Raw genomic sequence first — 19,365 nt, 5'->3', positions numbered from 1 at the left:
TATTTACAAATGCACGATATAATTTTAATAGAAAACAGTGATACCTGGGCATAGAGGAGGGCACATTGCAATGTCGTATTGGTACTATTTAAATAAAATTACGTATATTAGAATGTTAAATAATTTTTATGTATTTGTATAATGCAGGGTGGGAAGCCCACACGTTTGCTAGAAATTTATATAAAATTCTAGGTAGCGAGTATTTCCGCTACCGCGTCTTTGGTCAGTTTTTCTCGAGCAACTGAGGAGGAAGATACAAAGATAGCCCGACAGTATGCGATACACATTCTTGTGTTTGAATATTACTCTTAAGAATAGCTACATAATGTTCAGCAGAGTGCATTTTGCAGCAAGCGTCTATATTCGAAGATACGCTTTAACGCTAATATTATATAATTATAAAATATCATTTTTATTGACAGGAATTAAATGAAACGATCATTTAGAGTTGTCGTATCTCTCATGAAATTAATAGTAATTCGTAACCACTCGGCTGGTCCATAAAATTAAGGCGTGTTTGTTTTTGTGCACTCTTCATTAATCCAAGTGATTTGTTTAACAGAGAGAGAGAGAGAGAGAGAGAGAGAGAGAGAGAGAGAGTAGTGCAATTTTTACGTTACGATCTGAGACTAATATGCAATTATTATTAGGAACTGCTATAATATTCTTTAAATTAGAGCCGCGCACGGTGATTATTTGTTTTTAATAATTTTTGGAACTTGACTTAACTTACGGTTTGGCTTCAGAATTTCTGATATCTTCAAAGATATCGATTAAATTATTAACACCTATTAAATAACCATCTTCGTGGTTTCCTACTTGCCACTCGGTATTATGATTAATTCGCGGCAGATGCGGTGGTAGAGGCAGAGTCTTTGCAAAGTCTATCATCCAAACACCAGCATTCTTGAAATCGTGGACGAATAATAGACTAGACCCAACCACTTCGTGGGATAAAAAGAAGGGCGATGTTTTCAAGGTTGCTCGAATAGCTTTCAATCGTTGCAAATATTTTGGTACTGCATGAGGATACCCCTGAACGAACCGTCTTAATGCTTCTGTGACCTAAAAGAGTAAAGATAGATAATTGGTAAGTTTGGCTTTGTAGACAATAGTTTAAGATATTCCGAATCACAATAATTATATATGTATAAAGGAAAAATGTTAATCTGATATATCAAAAGGCTAAATCTTGGCCCGATATAATAATTATAAGATACAAACTTGTTCTCGAGTCTTGGTTGTTTTAAAGTCTTTAGTTGAGCCCCCTTGCGATAGTTTAATTCCTTCGACTCTGAATCCAAGCGTAGCCGTGCTGGATATTGTTTCTCGCCAAACCATATATCTAGGCTTTGTTACCCCTTGTAACTTTCTTTCTTCGGCACTTGGAGCAGAAGGATCAATTTGCACCATTTTCTCATACATATCCTTACGTAGCTAAATTAAAAAAGAAAGCAATTTTTTTGTACAAATTTTAATAATTCTTGTTATCAAACGAATAAATAAAGCTTCTGAAAAATGCTACACGATACGAACAAAGATGTTTATTACATTTGAAAGTTATCGACGACAGATTAGTAGCGACTTTTAATTTCTTTGCCAATACTAAATTAATGCAACGAAACGTTAGCCCTGCTGTTTAACTTGTTATAATTTGAGGAAATCTATTCCTTATTCCCCCCTTTGAAAAGAAAGGAATAAAATGAGGTGTATCGGCAATACTGTGTGTGTGTGTGTGTGTATACACATAGAGGTGAAATGCATACCTTCGGCCTCTCTTTAGCTTTGGCAAGTTCGGACTCGAGATAGGTGCGAACTCCGACTTTGCAGTCCATTACGCAAGGCTGTTCAAAGTCTCCTAGGAGGTCCTGAAGCTGTAGATAGGTCGATACAACGGACTTTTTCGGATTTTCAGTGGCATTATCGCTTCCCTCGGCGTTCTCCTTACTATTAATCTTAGTATCAATGTCTTGGCTGGTGTTCTCCTCCGTTTCCCGAACATCCAGCACTCCTTTGTACTCTGGCACGTAGGGTCTTAGCACATCCTCCATTAACAATTTGAAGCACGCCTCTTCCTGAGGACAGAGTTTCTTCAGGATAGTTCCGGGAGTGGGACCAGCGCGAAAGTTTCCCTGGTGTCCAGCCAACTGAACCTATTTCAATATCACACGGTATCTCTCTTCAAGGTTATTCTACCATTTTAATTAACATTTTAACACACATAGTACCACGTAAAAATTTCTTTTATTATTTTCACGCCACATTCTGTGATATATCAATAAAATTAATAAAATCAACTCACCCATGGATACCGCTGTTTTTTGTAAGTTTGAAAGAAGGGAGTCCAATGAACGATATTCCTTAATTTCCTCCACCCAGAAGTCTGCAAAATCAATTTAAAATCAAATTCACAATCTTATGTGTTACACAGACCTATCAATATCAATTAACAAAAGGTATTTAACAAGAAAAAGAAACAACATATATCGCACTACCACTCGACTCGATTGTCTCTTTTCTTCTTTTATCTCTCTAAAATATTCACAATTATCTCAGTAGTTTTAGTAGCTATATAAAATAGCGAAGCCTATGGGACTTGTACGTATAAATTACGTAAATATATATAAGAGAAGAATGAGATGACTGAAAGGATTCGATGAGATTATTACGTATGGACTCGATATATATAATATACATATATAGGTAAAATGACGTTGAGCGAATCTCGAAGGATTTTCACACATGTTTATTCGAGAGGGAGGCACATAATACCTTGGGCCATTGCCGAGTGATATTGCTGGCAGGCCCGATCGATTGGCTATCGGTGTAATCGGATTCCCATTCGGAGCTCAAGTCATCTCCACTACCCTCGGTCCATTCCAAGGTTGAGGAGTAGCCATTGTGAGAAGGCGGTACCTCGAGTAATTGCAAATACTGCTTGTAACCCGAGCAGTATTCCCCAGAATTGTTGATCTTACAATTTTCACACTGCTCGCCCTGGATTTTCGGGCACCAATCCTTATTATTCTTTCCATTGGATTTAAAGTTGTCGTATTTGACGCAGCAGTTACTTTTCGCATCGCCATCACGGCCGCCGTCCCGTTGATGACGGAGGTTGTTGTTGTTGGTGGTGGCGGTGGCGGCAGCAGCAGCAGCAGCCGGGGATGGGCTCCGTGACGACGAAGAGGATCTTCGTTCTGTCAGGCCGATCGAGGAGGACAAACGACGAGAATTTCTTCGGTTTCGTGTCCGAACGATCTTTCGTTGACGAGACAAACGTCTCTCGCAATCGTCCACGTCCAACGAGCAAGACCTCGCGCACACCACTATCTTCGGAATGGTCATTCTCTCGTAAGCGTTCTGCATTCTTACCAACCACCACTTTCACCACCACCACCACCACCACCACCACCAGATACAATAGATCCTTGTAGGTTTTCTTGAAAATAATTCACTCTTGAAGGTAATTCCCCCCCCCCCCCCTCTCTCTCTCTCTCTCTCGTTTTTGATTCTTCCCCCTGTGCCTCGTGCTACCAGTGTATATCAATAACCAATCATTTCCTTTCGATATATATATTCGATAAAAAAGAATAATTTCTCTTTGACGAATAATAAAACGCGCTCACCGTAGCACTGTAGCACCGCGGCACCGTGTCGCGCGTCGCTGCATGTGCATATACACAATCAAACAGAACGGGCCTTATCCAAATGATATATAGCTCGCCAAATTGGCAGCATACGTTTCAAAATTAGCAGTGCAGCAGATTTTGTGGTTTTGCGTAAAGCGCGAGCAATTACGTCACCGCGTCTTTTCACGGCCTTTCCTTTCGCACGTATGATTTATTTCATGTAAATGACAGTGTTGATTCTATCAATTGATTATTTCATTAACACGATGAGTGCGCTGAGCTCGATGTGTCACATGACGTGGAAACTGAGCAATGTTCTATATGAAAAAGACACTCGATCCATATGCCAGAGTTTCAAAGATATCATCTATACATTCCGCATTACAATAAACTATTACTCACAATCTGAATGACCTTGATCCCAAAGATTTTATCATGCTTGCTCTTTCCTCATTTCAATCGATTCATTCACATCGTCGTAAAAGAGCACTGAGGTACATAGAAATATCGCATTTTTCTTCCTCTCAGATTCTACTGCTTCTCGATCATGCAGTTAATGGGCAATCATTTCTAGAGAAAGAAATCTTCACGATATATATATATATATATACATACATATATAGGGGTTTTTCATGCTAATACTTTCTCTCGCGATACGGAAGAACATTTATATAAGCTTTCAATTTTCTTCCCCTATTCGCTCTGCTAGTATCTATATCAATTTCTTTTTAAATAGATGCAGGGATTTTATTAATGGGGTCGTATATATATATATATATAACACACGAAGAAAATGTTATGTGCAGCAATAATCCTTATTCGTCGTTACGGAGAGAAACATTGATCAGTTTGGAGGAGACTATAATTGTCGTATCGTCGCGCGGTAAAAATATAAGGTTGATCGAAGAAGAGATTCGATAAGAGGTTCGACTGGCTCTATACTGTTCGGCAAAAGCACGCACCGACGACCACCTTTTTTTCCGCTGCTTTCAATTTCAATTTCAATTTCAATTTGTTCTCCCCGGGCCTCCGCCTGCCTCTATAATTTCGTACGATTCCCGGTATTTCCTTATCTGATTATCTTGGCGCGTCTCTCTCTCTCTCTTGCCGTGTTTATTTTACACGAGAGACAAACAATACCATTCCACACATTTGAACAGTAACGATTGCGTCACTAACTGTCGAGAGACCGAGCGAGGTATAGGTACTGCTTGAAGAAAAGAACAAGCAAAGGAAATATAAAATAGATCGAAATATAATATTTCAATATATCTTGTGGCTTTTCGATGTGATTCTCATCATCAATTATTTATCAATTTTTCCACCAAAACATTTCAAGCGACCGAGTATTTCTTCAAGTTGCATTTATGTTTTATGCGGGGATAGTCTGTTTGATTAAAATTTAAATCGGTGCATGTATTTAAACGAGTATTGACAAATAATGATCGATTGTAAATTTATAGAAAGAGAATGTTCTATATATACGGTACACTCGGTGAATATTTTGTCCACAAAAAATAATATTGTCCTAAAATTTCAACTTTTTCTTCCAACTATTACCATCAGTCGTGTGTCTACGAATATGCCTTTATAATCTATACATACATACTTTAGTCATTTCATTTCTTCATTTACGATCGTATAGCTTGGGAAACCTATTTACATTGATATATCATTAATATCTTTCCAGTCATAACTTTATCGATGATTCCGACGAGGTAAATCCTTATGGTTAGTAATATTTATTACATGACACGTACGCGCGCCGAGTATGATGCGAGGTATTTAATTTGAAAGTGATGCAAAATCAGTTTTTGAAATCAAAATTATTAAAGTATATATAATGAGTTAATATTGCTGTCTAAAATTTTTCATCATTTTTCTAAATGTCAAGAATTTACAATTATTATTCTTATCGTGGCCTTTGGCATGGTATTCCTTATACATAATGTCTCTCACGACTATTCTTTTTATCGTTGTTCAAAGCGAAATATTACTGAAAAGACTTTTAACTATTTTAATTATACACTTGGTAAATTACGTATAGATTTATATATATATATATATACCACTTTTTACCAGTTTCTTATAATATTACCTTTAGAAAATAAAATTGTTAGATTTATCTAACGATACATATACTTGAGTTACAAAAGATATATTTTACAGACTTCTTGTCAAAAGCAATTTTAAATTTGCATATATAGAATTTTTCATTTTCCGCTTTCCCTGAATATATACTAAAGCAAAAGGACAACTTTTTTCTCGCTAATGAAGAAAAATAAGCTTCCTGGCGTCATTTAAAATTATAGTTTGAAGAATAATGATTTTTTGTTGTTGTTGGTGGGGCTAATGCGCGGAGAAGAGAAACATCGATGAAGTAATGAAAGGCCCGGGTGAGAGCAAGCCGTAGATATAACGTTCCTCGATCTCGAGACAAATGGCCGATCTTTCTATATCTATACGAGCTCTTTTTCTCCCACTCCCTCACTCATCAGTATGGCATGTACTACCATGCACCATCCATCGATCCTTAGTTCCTATACAGTATTATCATCGTATATATTGTTTATACGTTTAAGCGTATACAAAACCCACTGCTTGATCGCCATTATCATATATGTATGCTACCATACGTCCTTTTCTTGTGCGCACGCACGCACGCACACATACGAATACACGGACATCTCTCCAGAAACATTTCCTTATATTAACAAAGTAATTGGATATAACGAGAGAGTCTGACGATATTATATGAATAATTGAGAAAATTGTATATATATCTAAACGTTGTTACACAGAAGAATGAGAGAAAAAACGGAAAGGTTGTCTAAAGAAAATATGGCAACGTCAGAGATACTATATTTATACCACATAGAGCATCTGATATGGAAATCACTTGTCGTAAACTTGATGCTACATTGAACAGCAAATGTTCTCCTTGAAATTATATGTATAGGTATAAAAACGTGAAAATTTGTCGAGCCAAATAAAATATTTAACATATAGTATTCTATTTATACGAGTACTGCAAGCAAAACAGTGTTAAAATTTGAAAGGAAGGCGAAGAGGGAGAAAGAGAGCAATGAAATCAATCAGTCCCGAATCTGCATGGCATATATGTATATATATATATATATGCTGTATCTCGAAATAAAGGCGAATTAAATGAAATGTAGGAAATGTATACCTATTAATTAGAAATTTATATTTAGATATGTGAGACGCGCGTGTTTGGGACACGAAGCGTGTGCGATAGAAATAAAATATGGCATTTCGGCCCGTTTTTTTCAACGATAGCCAACCACCTTGCTTCTCTATACCGCGGATACGTTGCTTCGTTAATTGCTGCTTCACCGTTTAAATGCTTTCTTGAGAGAGTTTCTTTGTTTATATTAACGATATATATATACATATGGGGTATATATACATATACTCCGCGGCGCGATGCATTTGATTCGCTCGGCCGATCACACACAAGCAGCCCTTTTCTCATCCTTATTTAATTTTGCAATTGCAGATGTCATATTCGAAAATCTATCTTTTATCGAGGAGAAGATTGGTCCCCATCCTCTACACTACAACTATTCTCAGCTTTAACAACGCGCTTTTGATGTTTCTTACGCTTAATGCCACATTTTGCTCTGCACATTTATCTATATAGATATACTTCATGATATAGCACTGCACGAGCAATCTTTTTTTCTCGCGCGCATGCAACTCGGCCGTACTGCAGCTTTAACAGCTAGCGCGAATAGACGACCTCTCCATGTAGCTTTTTTCTCCGTTAAACATTATAGTTGCTGCTTTAGCATGAACTTTAATCTTTGAACAGTTAGCTCAATTAGTTGCTTTTAAGAAATTGTACTTTTCGCGCGAGCTGCAGCGGCACTATATATCAGACGTATCCCAATCATGTGACGTGCTAATCTCGCGCGGACATCAATTATTTATATTTTATAAAGTATACACATAATTTAATTAAAATATTATGTAAATCTGATAAAGTCGATAGGGTACGTTTTATTTAGCAAGTATACTTTCATATCTATAAAATATGAAATTTTAAGCAAACCCGCGCGTACACGCGTATAAGCTAGCGAAGGACAAATTAATTAAAAGGCTTAACTCTCTCGGATGAAAATGGCCGCGCGCGCACGCGAGTGTGTGTGTGTGTGTATTGGAACAGCGCAAACTTGTTGCAATATTTCGCCTTATTTCCATTTATTACTGTACCCTACTCTTGCCGCGCTTCCTCCCTACGTTTTTTAACGGTCTCAATTTAAGAAATATATAATAACCTTTACACGTCGCGTCTTATGTTATATAAATTACATATACATATACATATATGTGTATATATATAATTAAAAAGTAGAAACGGCAATTATAACTAAAATTGCACATCAAATATTCTGCCACGTGTGTCGCAATTTTAATTCTGCTCGACTTTTTCCCAAACATATTTGGCCATTCAAAGTCACGTAATTCTGATATCACACGCTCGCGTATATATATATATATATATATATATATATATAGTGATGCGATGACATTGCAAAATAATAGTCTACCTACAAATTGCTCTTATAATAACGAATACGAAAATGAATGAGAGAAAATTACCGCGGCGAGATTTGTCAGCCTATCTCGCGCGAGGGGAAAGATGCTGAAAATATTGGAATTATAAATAAGAGTATAGCTCTGTGTGTATGTGTGTGTGCGTGTGTGGACGATTCGAGAAAGAGTATATATATATACCCACACAGAGAAGAGCCTCGTCGAAACATATTGATGAGATACGCATATATGCTTAGTTGGTATAATCTATATCGATAACATTGCGCGAAATGGCACAAATATTTTAATCTTGGCCAAAAATTCTACGGGGACTTTCCTGCTATATATATATATATATATACATGTATATATTATGTGCGAGAAACATAGTGCGCCCGATAAAATAATCCCTCTTTCAAATCAATCGTCTTATATCCATATACGTTCCCTAGACAAATTAAATCTTCCCACAACGTGATTCTCAAATCTGCATAATCTTCATTTGTCACGTGGTGCGATTCTTACATAATCAAATTGAAGACCTTTCATTGTCATACTTCCAAACACATTGCGTGCGTGTACTTGCTCCACTATTAATCTAAACAATAGTATATTCATTCATTTTAAAAACTGATCGACTACTCGTTAATTCTACGCATCAGCGTTATCCGACTTGTCTATTTTCTATAAGTAGATTTTAATGCATGGTATAACGTCTATCTCTCCCAATATCAAATATTCTCATAAAACATTGCTAGCACTAATCAACAAAAATACATATATATATATATATATATATATATATATAGAAAAAATGAAACGTGATACATTAATTCCTAATAAAAAGTATTGTACGAAATAATTGTTTTTCCATACACGGTACATTCATTTGTATATTAAGATTCAAATTGTGTCATATATACGAATATGATAAAAAGTAACGAATCGAGTACCGATAAGCACAATTGCAACTTGAAATTACTCGTTATAGTTGGGAGAATTCTTCAGGAATACACACGTGTTATGCAACAATGTGTATATGTATAAAGAAAAGAAAAAGAAACGAAACAGAGAGAGAGAGAGAGAGAGAGAGAGAGAGAGACATATGTGTAATAAGAAATGATAAATATTGCGATATCACATACACATAATAGAGGAAAGAAGAATGAAAGTATAGTAGAAAAGAGAGTGAGAGAGAAGGGGGGAGGGGGAATTACCTTTAAACGAATCTTTCATACTTATTGCGGTGCAAAGTATATAAGATATTCCCCAGAACAATAAACTAAAAACTTTTAACTCTCAGCCCTTGCAACACGCACTTTTCGATATCACAAATTCTTCAAGCATAATTCACATCATTGTTATCCAGCACGATGCAATAAATCCCCACAGTTTCCTCTCTCCCCAATACCAACGCTAATATTATAATTTCAACACAATGATATATCGATATAAAAATATACTTGAAAAAAATCTTGGTAAAGATATTTTATTTTTGCATTATTAAAATTTCTCTTATATCGAGCCGTGTCTTCTCTTGAGATAAATAAGGAAAGGAGCAAAAAATTGTTGTATTTCCCGTCACTTTAGGGATCCGTGGAAGGCTGTGTAGTATATCGTATACAGTTGAGAGATTGCTGGTGGTGAATCTCAAAGTACTTTATATATATATATATATAGTTAGCACTGTATATATGAGGGGGAAATGTGAGGAATGGAAGGAAGGTGAGGAGGAGCTGATATATCACTGGTGTGTGTCGGGGCGTGTTACCTAAGAGGTATTATTCGATGGAGCGAGTATGCGAGAATGCGAGAAACGGGCGCGCACGCGCGCGCTCGGCCGTAGCGCGATGTATCGGCGCGTTTGCATACCGATCGACTGATGATGCTCCCGATACTCGCGTCGCCCGCGATCCGTGCCGCTCGGCAATCGGAGCAGAGACAGCAGAGTGGCTCTTTCTTGCGCACTGCCGAGTTTTGCGCTGTGTCGCGGCTCTCTCTCTCTGTATCCTCCAGCTGTAGCCTAGCTCCTAGCTAAGCTCTACTGGGCTCTACTATAGAGCTTTGTGGAACGGCGGCGGGCGGGGCGGTAGCGGTCAAAGTCACACCAGTCGCCTGCCGGCAAAGTCACTCCCCGCGACAGTCTTCTTCTCATTCCAAACACCACCATAACGCCTTTTTACAAGTTTATTCGTCTGGCGAGGCTCGAGATTCAATGGAATTGATCAGAATTGGTCATTTTGAGTGGAATAGGTGGAGGAGAGGGAAGGACTCGGTTCGATTGCAGGCCATCGTAATCTATCTTGGAAAAGCCTTTGAAATTTATTTGCATCTTGCTGCGTGGGAATAAGAAAGCGTACACCTATACACACATGCATGTAACACCAAATATTGCATCATGGTTCGATCCCTTTGATCCGTTTTACCGCCAGTACCACAGCCCTACCCTTTCACTACGATCCGTCCCGCGGTATCGCGCGACAAGCTAGATGAACGGTCCATGCATCCATCTGATTGGTAGAGGGAGAGATTCGCGCCTTTTCCCCCTTCAGACACAAACAACATTAAGAATTTATCTCAACGACTGCTGCAGGTCCTCTCTGCCACCACCACCCCCCCCCCCCCACCCCTCCCCGTCGCAATTTCAATGCACCCGAGCCCTCCCACGAGAAATGCTGAAATTTATTTCCCTAACGCTTACATTGCAATTATTAGGTTAACCTTCATTTCTAACGCTTTCGTTGAATTATATCATTAGGGTAAATGTATTTTATTAACGCGATTATACACGATCCAACTCGCAAGACCAATATACTGCATGCGTCGAGTGAACCCTTTGATCGCGCGGAACATGCATGTGGACTTGTATCCTTCTCTATCGAGAGTCGCTCGAACGCTCTCTCAATATTGTGCGCTCCAATTATTATTTCTCTTCATTCATCCTTCTCCTTGTATATTACTATAGTTGATTTAGAAAAATAACGTTGCTACACTTGCTTCCGAAGTTTTAGCTCTCTCTCCAACTCGCTTTTCGTCAATATAATTGCTGATAATTTTCGTTCAATCGTTCTTTAACAATAGTCCCATGCAGCGGTCTCAGCACTCCCAGACCCCAGCTGGGCCCAGCTGATCCCGGTGTAGAGGTAGAGTCTACATTCTTATCTAGTAGGCTTCTTGGTAAGCAGCGCTCTCCAGTGGCGGCAGTAAAAATTTCACAGTCGGATCAACTTGGATAAGTTAGGGATTATAAAAGTTTCAAATGGTATAAATGCTACGAATACACGCAACTCATATGTGATCGTGTTACGGGAAACGTTGTGCTCTTTGCAGACAGATGAAGCACAAGTTTATATCTAATTTGTATAAAAGGAGCTATAAGTTGTATATACACATGTGTGGTATATACCATTGAACAATGACAATGAAACTAGACGAACGTGGTAAAAAGCAAGAGATTGATTGACCGGTCTCTCAGTGGCACCGAGTCTCTATACAAAGCAACGCGCGAATAAGGAGCACAATAGATTGTGAAAGTGCAGCGCTCTTTTTTCTTTCCTTCCTTACGTTTATAAGGTAATTTGTCACGTACTGTACATATACTTAAAATGTAGATGTATATATAATCGAGCGTGCATGCGTATATAATTTATGAAAGTCTAATATAAATCCTACGGCTGATAAACAAATGGTAGGGAAAATATTCTCATCTCCTATAATCACTCGAACAAACGAGGGAATGGAGTGTGATTTTGCTCTTCGCGTGTAAATAATTAATATTTCAAATAAACACAACGTCTACCTAATAGCAGATGAGCTCCTGTCAGCTCCACTCACAAAGAAAATATCTTATAACACTCCATATGGGTATTATATTATATATATATATATATAAATAATGCAATGAAAGGCTATAGGCGAATGAGGAAATAAAGAGAGTAATCGAATCCTCTGAAAGTTTACCTTGTTACGCCCAATGGATGATGGGGCTCGTTGGTGTTTGTCAACTATTCCCAAAAGGCAGTCGTCGCATTTGCAGTAATGATTGCTGCTGGATGTCGAATCAGTGGACAAAAGAGAATTAAAAGTGCTGGCACTGGTTTGGCTGTCCATGGAATCGGTTCTTTGAAGAATGTTGCCTTTTTTCGGCAAAACCAAACTTGCAGATATAGAAAGATCTTTATGCTCATTTTGACTCTGATGATGATGATGACGATGATGATTGTGTCGATGAATATTTTCATTAGCGTTTTGTTTATCGATCTTAGCCAATAACAACTGTTCCATCAAGTTGAGCGTCGGTGAAGTTGGATTTGTAGATGTCACTATCTTCTGATATCTAGGACTCTCTCTTGCATCTCTGTACTCCTTATCCATTTTCAATTTAATGTTTCAACTCTAAATGCTTTGAAGCAATACACGTTACAATGTTTATTATATAACGAAGATCGGTGTGCTGGACTTTGCCCAGCCCTCACCTATATACACTGCTCTATTCTTTTTATCACTCTTTAATACTAAAATATTTATATTATATATATATATATATATATATATATCAATTATCCACCAGAGACTCCCTGATTGTTCGTTTCGATAATAGTTTATAATCCTCATATGTAGACAGACATTATATTGTTCAAGTTTCTTCTAATATTAAGTGATTTCCTAAATAATTTATTTAAATGCTGAGACTGCACAGAGCGCAGCTTTAGTCTGTTCAGCCTAAAGTCAGATACCGTTCAGTATATGTAAAATTTACTTGAAACGTCCAATGTATACGCGTAAAATCTCTAATTATATCGAATAAATGAGAAAATAATAAAAGGTCTTTACTTATTTCAAAGTTTGGATTCACAAGAAAAATGTTACAGCTCTTTTCGAGATGTTAGCGACAGAAAGAGATATCGCAATCGCTTATAAGATAAGGTGTTTCAGTATATATATATATATATAGTATAGAAAAGAATCGAGAGAACGCGAATGGTCGTTAGTTTAATAATTAGCAGAGTGTCGAATATAATTATAAAAATTGTTTGCTCACAAATTAAGAGAACCATTAGAATTTGATTTAATTAAAATTGCTTAAGATTTCAGGGGCACTGTAAGATATAATAGGGAAGTATGTAAGAGAGGCGTAGTATTTCTTGTTTCGCCACCAATTCCCCTTATATATCGTTAAGATCTCGAGAAAAGTCTTTTTATGCCGTTATTCTCTATAGCATATCTTTCTAATTACCTACTTCCTATATATACGTGCACTCCGAACTAGGCTTAATAGGAGCCATTCGATTTTAGCCCGAGTTTTTTTTCTCCCATTTAGTTATCGCTATACCTTATAAGCGATCGGCGGCTCTCGATTGGGGTTGCGTGCCTTTCACGGATACTACAGAATATGAATGATTCGTGCTTAGCTTTGCAATTAGCAAATCTTAGCTACTATTTTCATCGTCCGTTTCAACAGTTGATATACTAATCGCTGTTTATATACCAGCTGATCTTTTCTTTTCGCTCTTTCATTCCTATATGATGGTATATGTATATTGTCTCATCAGAGTCGCGTAGCTCATCCTACGAGTCTCTGCTACATCTTTTATCAGATTTAAATTTACAACAATGGATATCTCTCTCTCTCTCTCCCTTGACAGGTGTAAAAGGGAGGTGCGTGAAAGGAGAAAACACAAAGAAACAAGTATAAGCAGAGCTGTGCTGCGTGGCGAAAAACGTGTTGCTTTTGTTTACACATGCACACGCACACGCGCACGCTAAAAAGAAATAACCATTCTCTTTAATTAAATCCTCTATTACCTCAAGCTCGATCGCGCGCGCGCGCGCGAGTCATCCCTATACGAGTCTACCGAGTTAGAAATAATTAAGGTTAATTTGTTACTCGCGCGCCTCCTTTATGCCAAGTAAGCTATTCGATTACTGTAACGGAAGAAATTACAGAGTATACAATACCGATACTCATACTCAATGAAAAATGCTTCATTTGCATAATTCATTGATAGAATAAGATGCATGTATAGAATATATGTGCACATACACTGTCGCGTCTTTGCTTACTCCGATCTCTTGGCCATTTTTTCCTTCTAATTATATTTCCTCTCCTATTATAGCAATTATACTTTTTACACAGATTCGGATCAAGAGACACGTACTCTCTGTGCTATCTCGACGACACGTTGATATTACATATATAAACATGCCTGTATCGTGTGAGCACTATTCTCTTATACCGCAAAAGTTTATACGTTCCAAATTTAAATGGATTTATCTGAATTATTTTCTGTGATATAGATTTTAAAAAAGATTTATAAGAGGAGAAGGAGGAAAAGAGATATTTGTGCGCGCGACCGCGTTAAATCCATCGCGAGTAGTAGACTGGGCTTATACATGCATGTATATATATTAACTGTAAATTGGGGGGGTTTTCTCTCTCTCAGATTATTTCAGAGAGGGAGAGATAATGGGGGGCGCGCCTCTCTCCATTTTCTAGCTTCTAATTCACTAAGCTATAAAGTGTAGAATATATGTGTGTGTGTGTTTAGAGAGTGGCGCGTGTATTTAAGCTTTAAATTTAGATCCTCCGGCACGCACGCATAAGTTATCAAAGGGTCATCAGAGTGTATTTTATCTTTTTGTTATTTTCTCTAGCGGTATTAATGGGGACGACATTTGGTTTCTCCAATTCTATGCCCTGGATCCATTTACGGAGGCCTGCCTTTACTCCAAGCCTGCTCTGTCGTCTATATTTACACTAATCTCTATCTCTCTCTTTTTTTTTTGTTTTTTGTTTTTATCTATTCCCTTTTGTTCTTTAATGCTATGCTAATTGGTCTGATTATAAAGAGACATGGCTTTACACACACATATATATATAATTAATGTGTAAGTTTTCATCATTTTATTCCAGTCAATTCTAATCAATTTTCTAAAGCCAATGTAGTATTTATTATTTCAAGCTCTTTAAACCTCGCGCAAGCAAAAACGACCGACCAAACGAATGAGCGCGCGCGCGCGCGCCTTCCCTTGGCAAAAATTGTATAATAATTCGTGTCCTTGAGAATAAAAGAAAAGAAAGAAAACGCGCGACTCGAAAATCGTTTCAATCTTTGTTCTTTTATAATTTAGGTATAGGAGTGTGAAAAATGTTTATATAAAAGCTCACATACAATAAGGCAATGCATCTCTTTGTGATTTCTACATGAAAAGTATAGCATTGGCAACGGAGAAACTTATACGAATGAAAAGACTAGAATGTAATATTTGCATACACACAAGTGTACAATGAGAAATAACGCAACGAATACCCTCGTCAATGCCAGTGAGCACATATGGCTTTTCACAAACAACACATTCAAATAAATAATCGTACGACGGCTGAAATCACTCTTCGGTCAATCATATTGCTTCATTCTTTGCCTTTCTTAATTTTATATTTGCAGGATTATTTATTAAATTCCCTCAGGATTCGTTTATTCGGCTGTACTATAAAACACCCCCCTGTGTGTGAATTTTCCGATGGAATACCGTGCTTGGTGAAAAGTTTATAAAAAGAAAGAAATAAAGAACGCTTTATGTTCAAGTAAATATATAAGATATTATTATATAAAAAAACAAGTATGATCCTTCGCGTACGTCATGTGTGTGCATACCGTAAGAGGTTGTAGCATCTCCGAGAGGATTAAAAACTAAATTAAAAATGACATATAAACATATTCGACCTTCTAGCGTACGAGCTCGAAATATCAGCATGCACCATGAAGCAGAACGATACGGATGACGTAGCGGTGCGTACGAATAACATTTAAATTGATTTTAATAATAACTCGTGTCAACTTTTTCCAATTGTCGAAACAAAAAGCTTTCGCTAAAAACACCTACGCGATTCGTCCAATATTTTTCGCTTATTTGTTACAAAATAAGATATAGGTAAGTTGAGTTTATATTCTCGCCAATAATAATAGAAACGATTAATCATAATAAGAAAGTTTAAGAGATAGATAAAGCTATTATATATGGCTTTCGCATTGTTTGTCGTGCGCACTTTTATAAATTCTCAAGGTAAATATATTACTCGATTGTGGGTGCGTGTATATAGAGTCACCTAATGTTTTTACATCCTTCTATAGCAAATCAATTTATTGATAATATTAAAATTCGCAATAACATTAATTTCCATCACTGAATTGTTTCTCCTCGAAAAATGGCCTACTGTGCTAATAAAAGACTCTTTTTCTGATTGTATGGAAATAAAGTAACTATGCGGAGCGCGAGGGTAGCATAGCTAATAGGTAGCTAAAGAATTTCTCCTGTCTGCTGGACTGGTATATGGCATGTACATGCGGGAACAGTATTTTTATGAGAATAAATACTGAACCGAAGAAAGAAATGATATGCTTGCCTATAAGAGTCTATTCGTATTTTCCAAAAAGATTCGAATAACGTCGCAGGACTTGCTAAATACGCCAATTGAGATGACATTAAAATTAATGCAAGCCACCAATACCAATTTTCTTTCTTCATGAACATTCTACATTAAGCATGTATATGCAGTAATATCAAAATTAATTATTACACACACACACACACACACAAGTAGCTTCCAGAAATATATTAATGTTACTCTACACAACCTTTTCTTATATATAACCTTGGGTCAGAGAGAGAGAGAGAGAGAGAGAGAGAGAGAGAGAGAGAGAGAGAGAGAGAGAGAGCAAATAAAAGTGCAAAAACCTAAATAAAATAAGTCTCGAGAGAGCTAAATGAAAGGAAATATAAACACATAGTTCATTATGCACTTATCTTTCTTCTTCGAGGAATAATTTAAACCATTGTGTCCGTTGTTATTAGAATTTGCGACAAGTAGCATTTGTGAGACTCGAGCGCAATTAGTATTTATGACATAAATTAACAATTTCATTAAAGCGCCAAGGAAAGAAATATCGAGAGCTTAGAGATAAATGACAGAAACCTTTTTACATTCTTTCAAAAATATATAGGAATAAATCTTATCGCGTAAAATGGAAGAGGAAATTGTTTCCTTCGGTGGTTTTAAGAGAAAACAAACGTTGGACAATTAAAAAACTGATTTAACATATCGTCTCTTTAATTTCAGTCACTTTTGACTGTACTATATTTTGAAAATAAGTTTTTGTCGGTAGAAACGCGCGCGTGTTACAATATAATTAAATACGGTTCGCCTCATATCCAATAAGCATACAGTAATGACTACCGGTGAATTTCTATTTCTGACAAACGCGCGGCTGATAATTGTGTAAAAAACGAAATGGAAAAAAAAGCAATCACTTATTGTCCTTTTGAAGAAAAGGAATCACACGCATCACTATATACACCTAAATCACTAAATTAACTTGATAAATGCATAGAATATGACAAATTCAGACTCTAATCATGAAAAAGTATATATTTTTATGCTGAATTGTGTTATCTAACTTGAGGATAATTTTATTGCGCACACGTGTCTCTCTCCGAAATTTGTAGAGAGACTCGGCGAGCGATCGCCGAGAAACGATTCACAATACGAGAGCAAGGCAAGGCAGAAACTGACTGTGCTCAGTGCTCACTCACCGCTCTCTGTGCAATCTCTGCTCGACGTGCTGTGCTCTGTGCTGTCTGCTGTAAGCACTACGCGCGCGACCGAGCGAGCGTGCCGCGTGGCTCGAAATTATTCGGTCGCTCTCTTAATGCTTCTCTCATTCAAGAGGGATGCCAACAAAACATGATTCTTCTACCACGGTCCGCGATCAGACCATCTCAAAGGCTCGCGGGGCGAGCGACAACAAATTTCCATTCAAAACACTCTCTCTCTCTCTCTCTCTCTATATATATATGTACCGAGAGAATACCACACACACGCACATCAGCTTCTCCATTAATCCCCCTCCCCTCGACAGACAAGCTTCGCAAGGAATTCTTTATTCGTCATTTTACAACATATTTATTCATTAATGTTTAAAATGCATGTCCACCGCGTATCACACTGCTGCGTACACACATGAAAAATCTCAACCTCTTGAACGATTGGACTGTAATTTATTTTACCCGTCTCCTCTATCACTCCCAATAGCATGCATAAAATTTTCTCATCTCACGGCTGACGGATCAACTCGAGTTGCAATTGTGCAAAATAATAGAGCGGGCTAAACGACCAAAATCGTACATCTTTTTATACCTGTGCATACACAAAACCTACTTTGCATCTCGGGGTTTCTTCGATGCTATAAGTAATATATATATATATATATATATATATCTCCTTTTCGGTCTAACAATAATTACTTGTCCTTTTTACCAAGAGAAACGAGTAATCGATCGCTGAGTGCTTTCTCCTTCGTACTATTGTTCTCTCGAATTGTAAATATTTTTAAACGTACCTATATTAAAGCACTATGTTAATTACGTAGGCTGTATTGTGTCAATGCTTGCCATAATTAATTAATTACGATCGAGTATAACGAAGAATTAGCGCGTTGTATCGTATATAAATAAAAAGCAATGGGACGTGTTTGTTGGAATATAATTTCTTATATAGAAATAAAAGAGTAATATATTATTTTCAAAAATATTAAATGACAAAATGTATGCAATAATTTTGATTGTTGGGTTGTCTGTGCACATTGCACACGCGAGAAGAGGTTTTAAATGATGGATGGGGTTATTTACGAAGGAAAGAGAGACCACATGTATATGTATAAAACGCGCGCGTAACACACGAGTGCTCTCGCTCTCCACTTCATAGGAGGATTTCAGTCAGTTACGTCATACAGCGTGCTAAAAGACAGTGCGCGCGCTCGCGACCCGCCTTCTCCTACGAATCGTAGTATGTACACCCCGAGTACACGCACGCACGCACGCACGCACGCACGCACGCACGCACGCACGCACACACACACACACACACACACACACACACACACACACACACGCGGACAGTTTGCCTATTCAGCTTGGCAATCCTGCGAGTTGCGACTTCCCATCTGCACAGACTCTACTAGAGTATAATCGCAAATTGAGCGTAAAGTGGCCTAGCAACGTCATCGAAACTCTTCTCCAACGTTTTCTCTATATACGTGAAACTGCAGAAAAGGAAAGAAAGAGAAAATTTCCCCTGTTAGACAATTTTCAAGCGCTATTCTACATGAGTGATGTGTGA

At 37.4% G+C, this 19,365-nt stretch overlaps 1 protein-coding gene across 1 annotated transcript in view; it reads right to left on the bottom strand.

Moving 5' to 3' along the window:
* Positions 1-107: 107 nt before the first annotated feature.
* The window catches only part of LOC136781088 (uncharacterized), a 30,142-nt gene continuing 10,884 nt past the window's right edge, over positions 108-19,365 (bottom strand). The window contains exons 5-8 of the mRNA XM_066739796.1: positions 2,303-2,383; positions 1,767-2,153; positions 1,225-1,437; positions 108-1,065 (exon numbers count right to left, since the gene is read on the bottom strand). Coding sequence (XP_066595893.1) covers positions 730-1,065; positions 1,225-1,437; positions 1,767-2,153; positions 2,303-2,383 — 1,017 coding nt within the window. The 3' untranslated portion in view covers positions 108-729. The remainder of the gene's footprint in view (positions 1,066-1,224; positions 1,438-1,766; positions 2,154-2,302; positions 2,384-19,365) is intronic.

This window comes from Prorops nasuta, unplaced genomic scaffold (assembly GCF_024137725.1).
Source record: "Prorops nasuta isolate Cenicafe-Biocafe unplaced genomic scaffold, Cenicafe_Pnas_1.2 PNAS00021, whole genome shotgun sequence".
Classification (NCBI taxonomy): domain Eukaryota; kingdom Metazoa; phylum Arthropoda; class Insecta; order Hymenoptera; family Bethylidae; genus Prorops; species Prorops nasuta.
Note: the sequence above shows the minus strand (reverse complement) of the source record. Positions and strands in the feature narration are given on the sequence as shown.